Here is a 13,271-nt window from a genome sequence, read left to right as displayed (position 1 = left end):
AGGCTGGCCCTCTAAGGCTGGCCGTCTAAGGCTGGCCCTCTAAGGCTGGCCCTCTAAGGCTGGCCGTCTAAGGCTGGCCCTTTAAGGCTGGCCGTCTAAGGCTGGCCCTCTAAGGCTGGCCCTCTAAGGCTGGCCCTTTAAGGCTGGCCCTCTAAGGCTGGAGCTTTAAGGACATACGACCGCAGAGGGCCATCTCCCAGTCGTGACAGGGGGGAGGTCCTAAATGGAGAGAGGCCAGAGCATTCTCTGTTGCCCCCCCCGAATCGAGAGGGCAGGAGGGCTCAGCCCTACACGCCTAACCCCTAACCCTGAGACACAGGGAAACAACCATGAACATGGCACTCTGTCGAGATCAGCAAAATTATCCACTTCATTTAGTTTCTTGTGTAATAAATTAATTTTATCACAAGATTGTTTTTTTTTTCTGAACAAATCTCACTTTTTTTTTTTTTTTTACTGATGAGGATATTTATGTCAGTTTGTAGTCCTGTACTTATTTAGGTTTACTATTAGAAAATGTTTATGACAAGAGGTGAACAGGCTATGATGAAGTACTGAGATTAAAAAAGCTCTGCTTATATACTACATATTTGCAAATGTAAACTTTATTAAGCATGTTCCACATGAAAATATCATCACATATAAGTATATACAAGTATGAGACACAGACAAAGCCAGGGAAATAAGTAGGAGAGCTGGGTGAGAAAACACTCAAATGTGATGAAAAAAGAAAATAAGAGTTGAACTAAGCATTTGTTTTCTTTTTCTGACGAAGTGGGGACTGCACATTCCACTGCCTCGGTCCAGGCGGGGATCTGAAAGTCAGAATAGCGTAGCTTTAGCGGTCTCTGTGGTTCCGTCTCATACGAAATACTTGAACCAAATATCACATATCACCATGTTTAACCATACACTCTATGTATTCATTCATTGTTTATGTTGGTATGGTAGTTTAGATGTTTGAGCTGTCATTCAAAGTTACGCTTGAAAGTTTTTCTCCCTTTTTGTTGGGAACTGATATTTTCATGAAACTTACCGATGTTCTATTGCTGATGACTAAAAAACAGAAAGAGATCAAATTTCTTTCTACTGATGAAAGAGTGCAATCCTTTTGGTAGGTGCACCCATGAAAGATCAGTGTGAAAGACCATATTGTCTAAAATGGCCGCTGCTGAAGGGGTTGTCTTTTGAAAAATGGATGGGATTGAATGAATTGAAGGGAAAGCTGAGCCGGCATAGTTGAAACCCCAAGTGTGGACTAACTGCACTAAAATAGCAATTGATGATTACATATTTCATTTTTAGAATGTTGTGCCTATGGTATACCGTGCTTAAAATAAGTGTTCAAAAATGGCCTGTAGGTCAGAGCGTTAATCAATAAAACTATGCATTTAACATTGCAACTTACGGTTCTGTAGTCGACTGTACACGAAGAACGTCCGTCTCCTCGCAAAGACCTGTCAGGGCATCGAACGTGTAGTCAGTGGACTCACCCAGCTGTCAATTCCTTTTTTTTTCCCTTATACTTGGTTGTACATCACTCCAATCATGCATCCTTTCATCATTCCTGCATCTAAGAACGCCTCCTTGGGCGTCCTCCATGTCTACGCCATGTCTACTCCAAGTCAGCACTGCCTTTTGTTGTTGGGTCAGAAATATGACAAGAACAGAGCAGCTTGCAGCTTGGTATGACCATTTCAGCGACCTCGCTCACTCGTGCTGCTCTTACCTCTGAATTCTCAGGAAATGTTTTTTTTAATTCTATGCTTTGTCTAATGCTGTGGTTTGAAAGTGGACATCTCCATCACAGCTATTGTCTCCTGGCATATGAAGCAGCAGTCTCTTTGTTTCGGTCCATTCCTAAATACCCTGCTGCTTTGTGCTTTCTTTCTAAAGTTGCTTGTAAATCCGAAAAAAGTTGCTTGCAAATTCCAAAGTTCAAGATGGTTGTGTTTTTTTTAATATTTACTTTCAGATTCCCAGGTTCCCTGCCGTTTTACCGCTTTTTTGTAAAGTTGCTTGTAAATTGGATATGGTGATAAACAATTGCAGTACATGATGGTCAAAGCTGCTGAACATACAGCAACACCCCCCCATAAGGGCTCGTTTATGCATAGACATTCCATCAGGGGTGTCCATATCTTAACTTTGTGTTACGGCTGACAATGAGCACGGTGTCTCATAATATAAAAAAAAAGCTGCTACTGAGTGAAAGTGGCCTCGTGCCGGGATTTGGACACCCCTGATTTAGATTTAGTGTGGTCATACTTGTTCCTTTATCACTGTAGATGGCGCTGACTCCCTCCTCAAAAGTCAGGTTGATGTTGACACCTGGTTTAAAAGATGAGTAGGGGTAAGAGGGGTGAAGAGTTATGTTCATAAGGAATCCAAAATGACAGCGTTGCAATTGTGTAGCTTGATGTCGGTCTATAAAAACATACAGCAGGTGTAAGGTGTGTCTGCTCTATAAGAATAATTCACTCTTAATCGGGGTGCAAAATAACATGGTAGGTGTAGTTCCAAATACTGCTAAAGCGTAATGACGTGGTTCCCCGAGGCAGTAGCTCACCACAAACATTGAAGTGGGAGTGTGTGTTCATTGTGCAGTCACATTGCCGAGGGTGCATACCTTTGGGTGTGCTGAAGGCTCTGCTCTTCGCAGCACCGGCGGGCATCACTGCAATAAAAGGCCCACAGAAAACATATGACTGAAATATGACTTCAACATGACTGAAATATAGGCCAGGGTTGCATTTAGTTACACGGGACAGCTAGAGTTTCATGGAAGCAATGTTACCCCCTTGGTCGCAGCTTTTCTCCTCAAAATCAAATATAATGACAGGGAAGGAAAGAGTCTATTAGAGAAGAGTCCTTTATATAAATGTGGATTAATATGTAGAACTGGCCTTATATATATTGTATATTCAAATATTCCCTGCTGAAGAACGAAAAAGCGTCTTTGGCGAGGTGAGTATGAAGTCCTCTCCTAACCTTGCAAGATGCCTTCAGCTTTTTTAAAGGCATGCAGGTCCAAATAGAGTGTTCCCTCATTTATCGCGGGGGATAGGTTTCCCAAAATAGCCCACAATAAAGGGAAATCCACAAAGACGCCAGTAAGGCTGGGCTGCACGATGGACGAGTGGTTAACATAACGGCCACACATGGGCTTGGGCATCTCTTTGGCCAATAAGGACACGGAACACAATGAGAGAGTTCTCCCTTCCACTGTTAATGTGAATTCAAACATTTGGATTGTACTTTCAGCTTCCAATGACATACCTGCTTTTTCCAGAACAATGGACTGTGACGCTGGTTCTTCTGGTGCGGATCTGCCAGAGAAACGCACACGCCTGAAACAAGACAAAGACGGATTCCTTTTCAGAAACATGCGTGTGGGAAGATCATTCATTGACACTCTCGTAATATATAGGCCCTCTGCTTCAAGACAGACACGTATGTGGCCGTAATCATGTGTAGAGTACGTCTGAAACACCTACAACATTGTCTATCATTGGTTGCATGCATCAATCCATTTATGTTTCATATTGTACAAGGGTGCTGTAACGTATACATACTCAGTCTGTATCTGTCTCACAGACAGAGCATTTGGACGTTGTGGCTGCGGCGTGGCGAAGGTGAAAGGAAAAAGCAGCTTGGGCACGACCAGAGCGCCACGGACCGAAGCCTGCAGCAAACAATTACCACACAGTCATGGGTTTCAGGACAACACTGCTTCAGGTGGGTCACGCTGATATTATTCTTCTTTTGGAGTGAATATTACAACAAACCGTGCCCTGGTATGGAATTGGAGCTTTATCAGTAGATGTCTAAATTCTGCTATGAGGATTGGATCGGAAGTGAAAAAATGCGGATTGGGGCTCTGGCTGCCCAGACGGTAGCAGCGTGTACAATTCCCTTCACTAGGCCAGAGGAAGTAGAGTAGTGCGAGCTGGTCAGACACTCAAGTGCATTCACACCTCAGCCGGCGCCATGTTTGGGTCTTCCGTGAGGCTGCAGTTGTCCATCTGCTTCTCCAACTCGCTCCCCTTCTCAGCTTCCTTAAGAGCAAACTCCACCTCTGCTGCGAGTTGCTCATCTCCAACGAAAAAATCCTCAACCTCATTACGGTAATCCTGCATAGTGACCTTGAACAAACAACACATGTCAAACAGGATGCTCGTGTAGCCCTCTACAAATCTACCAATGTCAGCGTAAACGGACCTGGAGGTAGGCCATGAGATCTTTGAGGACAGAAGAGCGTTGGCGCTGCAGTAAGTGCTTCAGGCTGATGATGAGTGGAACCGTTTTCTCTATGAAAGCCTTCTTCCTGACCTTGAGGGCCAAGACATAAGCGGAAAGAAGTTCACATTCAAGTTCATCTTTGACCCCACCCCGGTTATTTCACAGCAGGAAGACGGCAGCGCCTTCACACTCACCTGAGACACCACTTTATTTTGAGCTGCCTGCAGGACAACTTTGGCCATCGCCGCCATGTTCTCCTCTTCGGCTTCCTCAGCTGCAGCACCTCCATGTAGAGCAGACATGACTTGCAGCTTCATCTCTTTTAGAGTCAGTATGTTGAAGGTCTCCGATAGGATGTCCGCACCCTCGGCATCAAGAGGCAGCTGTTCATCAGCAAACAAGGCTGGAATATGAAGGGCAAAAGGAGATGGCAGGAAGTGTGGAGTCATAACACCACAACACAATAACAGCACAATCATGGTGCAAACACAAAGATGACAGAACAACATGTGACAAGTAAGAAACACACACATGGCAACTACTACCAATATGGGGAATAATAAATAACCGTGCACTCCATTAATGGCCCAATGGTTAGCACGTCGGCCACTCAGTCAGGACACGGGGAAGACCTGGGTTCCAATCTCTGCTTGGGCATCTCTGTGTGGAGTTTGCAATGCATGTTCTCCCCGTGCGTGCGTGGCTTTTCTCCGGGTACTCCGCTTTCCTCCCACATTCCAAAAACATGCATGTCACTCCAAATTGTCCATAAGTATGAATGTGAGTGTGAATGGTCGTCTATATGTTTGTGCCCTGCCATTGGATGGCCACCAGTCCAGGGTGTACCCCGCCTCTCGCCCAAAGACGGCTGGGATAGGCTCCAGCGAACCCCCACCCGAGTGAAGATAGGCGGTTTAGAAAATGAATAGATACAACTACATTAATATAACTGTTCCTACTTTTTACGAAACAAGCGCTGCAAGGCATGCTGGGAAGAAGGTCTCGGGTAGCAATGAGTAGGCGAGAGCTAAAGCAGTCCATGTTCTGAAGAACCTATTAATGATCTGAACCGTGACTAACCCGGCCATTTTTCAAAAGCCTTCCCCCTCGGTATCGGCCATTTCTGATGATTTTGGGTGATTTTTTGGTTTTCAAGGCATATGGAAAATTGTGTTCTAGTGCTATATAGACATGGTATTTACCAAAAGAAAGGTTACACTCTTATCTCTCATTGTTTCGACCTTTTTCCACTCTTAGGGTCAGGTTAGTCATCAGCAGTACAAGGTGGGTAAGTCATAGCAGTCCCAAGTGTCCATAGCAGACCCCCAATATTCAGGCCAAATTTGACAACTGGCGGCCAATCATTAAAAACTATTTCCAGCTGGTATTGCGTGTGCTATTCAAGAAAAGAAAGGTAAATGTTGCTTATCTGTAATGTTTTCGGTACTGTAAAATGACAAAACATAGAAGAGGTTTCACTAGTTCTACAATTGTTACGTGTGTACGCCATGGCTGCACATGCTCAGCATGCATACGCAAGGATGGCGACCACTGTGATCCATGTTTATTGTATTTGACCGCACCACAGTAGAAAACTGACCGCATTGCAGGGATTGCTTACCTAACACGCTTTGGTTGATCTTGTTGGTGATGTTGAAGCGCTGAGCATCAGTGAAGTGCCGGAGCAGAAACCGGTAAATCCGAAAACGTTTCTCACGATGTTGAGGTCCTTTCAGAGAGAACCTGACTTTATCCCTGAAAAAAAAATGGAAGAATGGAGATTTTCCAATCACCGATTGACATTTCTCTTGGCATCCCGTGCTACCTGTCAGTCTGAGGGAACTTGTTGTAGGAATTGTGTCCACTGTAGGAGTTGAAGTGGAAAATGCACTCAATGAAATGCTGACTAAACATTTCTGGGTTATTCTTCAGCAGTAAGTGGATCAAGCAGTATTCACACAGACTGTAAGAGAAAGGAAACAACGTAGTTATTCACCGGAACAAATACTGTACAACCCCAGCTTTCTAACACCCGAGTTTTGGTATGATTCAGCTGGGAAACGTCCCTGCATTGTATCATGCCGCTAAATCCGGGTATGCCCCTCATAACAGACTGGTTGCACAAAGGCTTAATTTCCTGTTACACTGTGATGACGTAGGGTTGGTTTATGTTTTTGGGCCGGTTCAGCATGCAAAATGTCATTTACCTGGCATTAGCCGGGACAGGATCAACAAGCATGACCATGAAGTGGAAGAAAAGAGAACCCTTCCATTTCACAAACTGCTCCTAAAGATACAAAAGAAGCCAAAAAGAAATCTACAGTTGCAAACTTTTAGTCGTTCTTACCTCCATGTGTGCACACTAAAGTTGCATGTAAATTACGACGGGCAAACATGACGAGTTGGTCGACATAAACAAGTTGTTGACACAAGTGTGAAACCATCCATAGAACTTCCAATAACAAACGCTGGCAAGTTTTTACAACAATTCGTTTTGTGAATTATATTGCTGAATGCAATTTAGTCTCCAGATTTGCAGATTTTGCGTAGGTTTGATCAGGTATGTGTGGACTCCCACCTGGAGGAGGTTGGTCAACATGATGAGCGTCTGCTCCCTGACGACTGGGTCATCGTCTCGTAGACAGGCAGAGATGTTGGGGATGTAACTGTCCACTTTGTTTGTGTATCGAACACATAGATCGCACATGATCACCACCACGTTGTTGCGTAAGGCCACTTCTGTGCCGACCTCCAGCTCTCTGGCGAACACGGGAAGGTACTTGTCTGCCAATTCCTCGTGCTGCAGACACAGCTTACCTGGTCCATCAGACGGAGAGGAGAACATGAAGCCGTCAAAGACAACAGGACCAACTGAGTAGGAGCGTTCCTTTACCCAAAGTGATGACACCATGTGCTCTGACTCTGGTGGGCAGAGAGATTGCTTTGAATCGGGACAGAGGCAGGGAAGCTGGCAGCTCATCCAGATGCTCTGTCAGTGATGAGAACGGAAAAAAAAATAGGTTGTGTGTTCGCTGTCGACTGCATTACTTTTATTGCCTCAAAGCAGAAGTCATGCATTGTAATGGGGCTGTCCAATTAAAAATGTCAGGTTTTAATCAAATTCATCGCCGTTTTCGTAATTAATCATGATTAATCAACACTTTATGTGAGAAACATTAACTGAAAATTAGAGTCAGGTGAAAAGAAAATCTGTAGTCTTTAACAGTGGCAGACCTTTTCAATCACATTGACTGTATTAGTAGGCTTGGGCGACATATCTAATGTACCGGTATAGATTCATCCAATGATAAGACAATGACTTATATAACTTATATTATGTTTTAATGATAAACATAAAGAAGCCGCACGCCACGACGGATATATGAGACGTGTAATGAAATGCTGTCATGGTGAGGAGTAGGAACGTTGGTGTGTGGAAGTATTTACTTGGCAGACCGCTCGGTCGTGGCACTAAATCATGATAAACACTGAAAAATCCCCTTCCGACCTATACGGGTTCAATTGGCGATAAACCGGCCAAGGTTGGCTGAAAGTCCTCTTCCAGAGTGTGAATGGAAGCTAGCAGGGCTAGCCTGTGTGGTTGTGTGTGCGCAGCTTGGGCTGGATGAGTATATTTTCCCCAGGTTGTGTTTTACAGCTTTAATGTAAGGAAGGTTTTACAGTGCCAGAGACCACGTGGAAGTTCTGAGTGAAAAAACATGCAAACCGCATTCATTTCTCAACGCAGCTCGTCTCATCTGTAAATATACACTCAGCTTTATACAGTTATAGCTTTTTATACTATACAAGACTTTACCATCCATCCATCCATTTTCCTCCGCTTATCCGGGTCCGGGTCGCGGGGGCAGCAGTCTTAGTAGGGAAGCCCAGACCTCCCGGTCCCCGGCCACCTCCTCCAGCTCCCCCGGGAGGACACCAAGGCGTTCCCAGGCCAGCTGTGAGACATAGTCCCTCCAGCGTGTCCTAGGTCTGCCCAGGGGCCTTTTCCCGGCTGGGCATGCCCGAAACACCTTACCAGGGAGGCGTCCGGGAGGCATCCGGACTAGATGCCCGAGCCACCTCAACTGACTCCTCTCGATGTGAAGGAGAAGCAGCTCTACTCTGAGCCCCTCCCGGATGGCTGAGCTCCTCACCCTATCTCTTAGGGTGAGTCCAGCTACCCTACGGAGGAAACTCATTTCAGCCGCCTGTATCCGCCATCTCATTCTTTCGGTCATGACCCAAAGCTCATGACCATAGGTGAGGGTGGGAACATAGATCCACCGGTAAATTGAGAGCTTTGCCCTCCGGCTCAGCTCTCTTTTCACCACGACGGTCCGGTACAGCGACCGCATTACTGCCGAGGCTGCACCGATCCGTCTGTCGACCTCACGCTCCCACTTTCCCTCACTCGTGACCAAGACCCCGAGATACTTAAACTCCTCCACCTGGGGCAGGACCTCATTCCAACCCGGAGGGAGCACTCCACCCTTTTCCGACTGAGAACCATGGCCCCTGATTTGGAGGTACTGAGTCTCATCCCAGACGCTTCACATTCAGATGCAAACCGTCTCAGTAAACGCTGAAGGTCGCAGCCCGAAGAAGCCATAAGAACCACATCATCTGCAAATAGCAGAGATGAGATTCTAAGGCCCCCGAACTGGACTCCCTCAACACCTTGGCTGCGCCTAGAAATTCTGTCCATGAAAATTGTGAACAGAATCGGTGACAAAGGGCAGCCTTGGCGGAGACCAACGTTTACAAGACTTTACATTTGATATCATTTGATTTGGTCATATCGTGATACATTCTAAAAATATCCTGGTACATGCTAAAGTACATATCGCCCAACCGTAATTATTATGATCAATAAGGGTGCTTTTCGGGAGTGTACCGTTTGACTTTTTTGTTCCATAACCCTCAGGATGTGTGAAGACATTTCAAATGACCATCTTACTGCGTCTAACCTCAGCAGCAGTGACACGCAGTGAGAGGCCTTGCTTATGCAGCGCAATGCCACCGCATTCCAAAAGGGAAAGCTGTTTTGCCTTTGCAATCAAAAGATCATGACATTGTGAATACTCATTTTGCCTTTAAACAGGTGTGGTCTTAAACTTTTGATCAGCTGATGAACAGCCTATTCCACTTTTATGCTTGTACCCCACAAATGTTTTGTCTCACTAACCCAGATCTTCCAGATCTCCTGACTGCATGGCCAACGTGCTTACCGCTAGGCTACCATCTCTACATTACAGGCGTCGTATCGCCTAAATACCTGGGAGCTTGTCAAGATGTGTGGTGACAACAGATTCCACCAGCAGAACCACCCTTTTGGATACTCTGGCGGGACAGTTGAGAGACGCAACACCCAAAGTGTGGAGGTGTCTTACCTAGAAGACACGTGTGCTATTTAGGTCTAGCACAGGCACAGCTGGAACTTGCAACAACTTCTCAAGTTCCATTGACGTGAACAACTACAGTCGCTATACATTGCAAGTCATTCTCACCATGAGGTCTTCATTCATATTCTGGGCTCCACTTTCATTCAGTAGAATGCCGGCTAGATAAACCTCACACAGCGACACCAGTTCCCCACAGTGCTGATTCAGGAAAGCCTGAGGAAGACAATGCCAGTGATGTATTAAGAACGTTCAACTTCCCCTTGCATACGTATTCATTCATATCAGTGCTTCTACACATTCATTTGCCCGGCCCGCCACAAGTCTTTGAATGTCGCTTGTTTTTCCGACTCCGTACACTAGTTGGGATCGTAACACCTTATACAGGGTCAAACATGGCAACCATTTGTACACATACACCAATTATAGAAATCCTCGGGTGATATCAAGTATTGCATATCAAGATTATACAAAAAGAAAGTTGAAAGTAAAAAAAAAAAACAGCACAATGGGAAAATGGCTGTAATTTGTCCAGAATAAAGTCTAAATCTTAAATCGTTTTCCAAAGATAAACAGTCACAATTGAGTTAAACTTGTCCGTGGGGCCAGAACATATATCACACACACACACACACACACAATTTTATGATCAGAATTTTCCTTGAATTATTTGTCTAATTTTATCTGTAAAAATGTCTACTATCAGCTGTATGTTCTCATACTCTCTCGCTCTCAGGAGCACTTTAAACATCAGACCACATCAAACTATGTCATTTCATTTTACAGTTTTGTTGTTTTTTTTTTTTAACTAAATAAGACATCCGACTTGCAAGTCATGTTGCCAGCTTGTATGTTAAAAGTTGAAATACTTACAAAGCAACTGGCGGGCCGGATTCAAACGCTTGGTGGGCCGCATGTGGCCCCCGGGTCGTAGTTTGCGCACTACTGACTTAGCATATCTATGTGTTGCTTTACAAAAGATCTAAATGCCCCTTGCGTCCTTTCATTTTTCAGGATGGAAAAAGGTTTTGACACCGCTGATTTACATCATCAGATACCCCACCCTTCTTATCGTCTGTATGTATATGAAAACAGGCTTATTACAATAAATGGTTAAAAAAATGTCCAACCTGAGTTTGTTTGACATCTTCACTGCCACCAAGTTGATGAAGAGCCTCGATAGCAGCACTGACCACCTCAAGAGACATCGTAAAGGTTTTCAACCAAGACATAAGATCATCTGTGTGGGGGGAGATAATTGCCGTAAATGACAGTGTATGAGCCGCTACTTTTTCCTTAAAGTGGACCTATGATGCACTTTTCTGACCTATAAATGTAGTTCTAGAACAGGGGTGGGCAAACTTTTTGACTTGCGGGCCGCTTTGAGTTAACAAAATTGTCCGGGGGTCCAGAATATATATTTAACCCTTAGAATTTTTTTTCATTTCATATTACAGGTATTCCTCAAAAAACATGTTTTTGATATCATGCCATTCACATTTTTAACTTACCTTTTATACATTTTAAGAAATTTTAGTTTTTGTGTTACTACCCCAACCTTCCATAAGTGGGTCAAAAATGACCCGTATGCATTTTCTATGGAATCCAATAAGAACCTTTGATTCTTATCAACTTATCAACTCCAAAATATAATACGAAATATCATACAAGTGATTATTCCTAACCAAAATGGCAAAAATGGATAATGAGGTTTGTGCATTTGGAAGGGAGCCCTGAAAGAAGTTTGGGATGGCTCAGAATGCTCCGTTTCAATCAGTGTAACGTCATAACAGTCCGACTCACTGTGTCACCTTACTAAAAACACTTTACCACTAAATTCAAATTAACACCTAAAATGTGCAACCGGAAAATATACAAACATATACCAATATAAGTTTTAAATGGGGCGGTGGAGGGGAGTTTAGTGTTCCCTTAAGTCATTGCGTCTATGCAACGCAATCAATGGGGCTCTGAGCTCCAGGTCCTCTGGCTCACTCTGGTGGACAAGGCACTATTTTCTATGCTGCTTATCCCCCAATGAAATGGTATTCTCCAACCAAATGCATTATGGGAAAACTTTCAAATGTCTGTCGTTCCCCTCCAGCCCTTTTTTTGGTACACGTCTGTAATATAAAAGAGCAGCCTGGTCCTCTTGACCCACGTGGCGTATACATGTACAAATCTGTTTTTTCATCTAAATATCGAGGGTGCTGCAAATACTCCGAAATTTAGGGTAAGCTAGGCACGTTCCCATAATATTCAACATCGATGATCACTCACCAACTATTCTTTCCTTGGTATCTTCATTTAAGTGAGCAGATATCTCCCCGATCACACACAAAACGTGACAACATGTTCTGTCGCTCATGTTTTTTGAACTGAAGGAGAAAAGACAAGGCTCTGAGGAACAAGGCAGGGTTGAATGCAGGCTTCATGGTGAATGTAGACCCTCCCACCTGAGCATGCTGTCCCAGGCATCCAGGATGTTTCCGTAAGGGATTTTGGGTGAAGCAGCCACGACCTTGGAAAGCAGCAGCCAGGCTCCGGCAGAGTGACCAGCCTCCGTGTGCGAGATCAGGTTAGTTACGAACATGGCGGTAAACTTGTTTTGTTTGGACCAGATGCTAAAGGCCCGGCTGAAGTATCGGCTGGTGAATAAAATATGACACAATTCAGCAACATAACAAGTAATGATGGATTTGAATAAACCGCTTGTGCCATTAGCCAATATTTATTAATATATAATAATAATATATTAGCCTAGTACAGGGGTCGGCAACCTTTACTATGAAAAGAGCCATTTCACCCACTTGCCCACTAAAGAAAAATAGCCTGGAGCCGCAAAACGTTGTATGTTTAAAACAACATTGGAGGGAAAAAAAAGACGAGTTGGAGTACTCTTGCTAGTACTGGAGATAAACTTTTGTTTTTAAATGAGCTCTAATTTATTTTTTAGAATCGTCAAATAACTCATTAATAATAATTAATAACTCAAAGTATTACTCATTTCCCTTCTCATTTCGCTTCATGCTCATTCAGTCACCAGTCAGAACTCAGTCAGGATGCATTCATGGTCTCACACAAAGTTGGATTTTTGTAAACTCATAACAAAGACGTGCATTTTCACCACACGGGTGCTAAAAAATATTCAAGCATTGCAAAGGGAGCCGCAACAAAGAGGCTGGAGAGCCACATGCGGCTCTGGAGCCGCGGGTTGCTGACCCCTGGCCTAGTATTTCGGCACAAATAACACATTTATTGAACCATATTGCTCCTCATAAAAATAAATAAATAAATAACTGTTGACATGCCAAGGATTCTAAAGACAAACCCAAGGTTCTGGCACTCATCACAGAGCATGTTCAGCAGGTTCCAGGCCCGGCTCTGATGGCTATCAAGGTGGCAGCTGGCACTGTAGGCTTTGATCTGGTTTAGCAAGACCTGGTCCAGAGCCTCCAGGGCCTTCTCTTGGACAGAGCTCTCTGTGTCCGCCACAGCTGGAAGCACACCATGCAGCCACGCCTTCTGCACAATGCTGCAATCTGGTTTAGCCTAGCAATGACCGCAACACAAAATTCACTTCATTAGATTTATGGGTCCAGTCCATGTACAGTGGAATTTAGGCCAATT

The 13,271-nt window shown here is 44.3% G+C and overlaps 1 protein-coding gene across 3 annotated transcripts in view; it reads right to left on the bottom strand.

Annotated features, from left to right (window-relative positions):
• Window positions 1–618: 618 nt before the first annotated feature.
• ncapd3 (non-SMC condensin II complex, subunit D3) overlaps window positions 619–13,271 on the bottom strand; it is a 154,408-nt gene continuing 141,755 nt past the window's right edge. For all 3 annotated transcript variants that reach the window (XM_058077205.1, XM_058077204.1, XM_058077206.1), the window contains 20 exons: window positions 12,973–13,193; window positions 12,098–12,289; window positions 11,922–12,019; window positions 10,772–10,881; window positions 9,750–9,857; window positions 9,518–9,632; window positions 7,136–7,231; window positions 6,821–7,059; window positions 6,450–6,529; window positions 6,068–6,205; window positions 5,864–5,997; window positions 4,437–4,645; window positions 4,222–4,332; window positions 3,978–4,145; window positions 3,576–3,685; window positions 3,280–3,350; window positions 2,630–2,677; window positions 2,269–2,331; window positions 1,409–1,457; window positions 619–815 (listed from right to left, as the gene is read on the bottom strand). In XM_058077205.1, coding sequence (XP_057933188.1) covers window positions 746–815; window positions 1,409–1,457; window positions 2,269–2,331; window positions 2,630–2,677; window positions 3,280–3,350; window positions 3,576–3,685; window positions 3,978–4,145; window positions 4,222–4,332; window positions 4,437–4,645; window positions 5,864–5,997; window positions 6,068–6,205; window positions 6,450–6,529; window positions 6,821–7,059; window positions 7,136–7,231; window positions 9,518–9,632; window positions 9,750–9,857; window positions 10,772–10,881; window positions 11,922–12,019; window positions 12,098–12,289; window positions 12,973–13,193 — 2,430 coding nt within the window. In that variant the 3' untranslated portion in view covers window positions 619–745. The remainder of the gene's footprint in view (window positions 816–1,408; window positions 1,458–2,268; window positions 2,332–2,629; window positions 2,678–3,279; window positions 3,351–3,575; window positions 3,686–3,977; window positions 4,146–4,221; window positions 4,333–4,436; window positions 4,646–5,863; window positions 5,998–6,067; window positions 6,206–6,449; window positions 6,530–6,820; window positions 7,060–7,135; window positions 7,232–9,517; window positions 9,633–9,749; window positions 9,858–10,771; window positions 10,882–11,921; window positions 12,020–12,097; window positions 12,290–12,972; window positions 13,194–13,271) is intronic.

Source organism: Doryrhamphus excisus, chromosome 7, assembly GCF_030265055.1.
Source record: "Doryrhamphus excisus isolate RoL2022-K1 chromosome 7, RoL_Dexc_1.0, whole genome shotgun sequence".
NCBI classification, from domain to species: Eukaryota; Metazoa; Chordata; class Actinopteri; order Syngnathiformes; family Syngnathidae; genus Doryrhamphus; species Doryrhamphus excisus.
The sequence above is the reverse complement of the archived record's forward strand: the minus strand, read 5'-3'. Positions and strand labels throughout refer to the sequence as shown.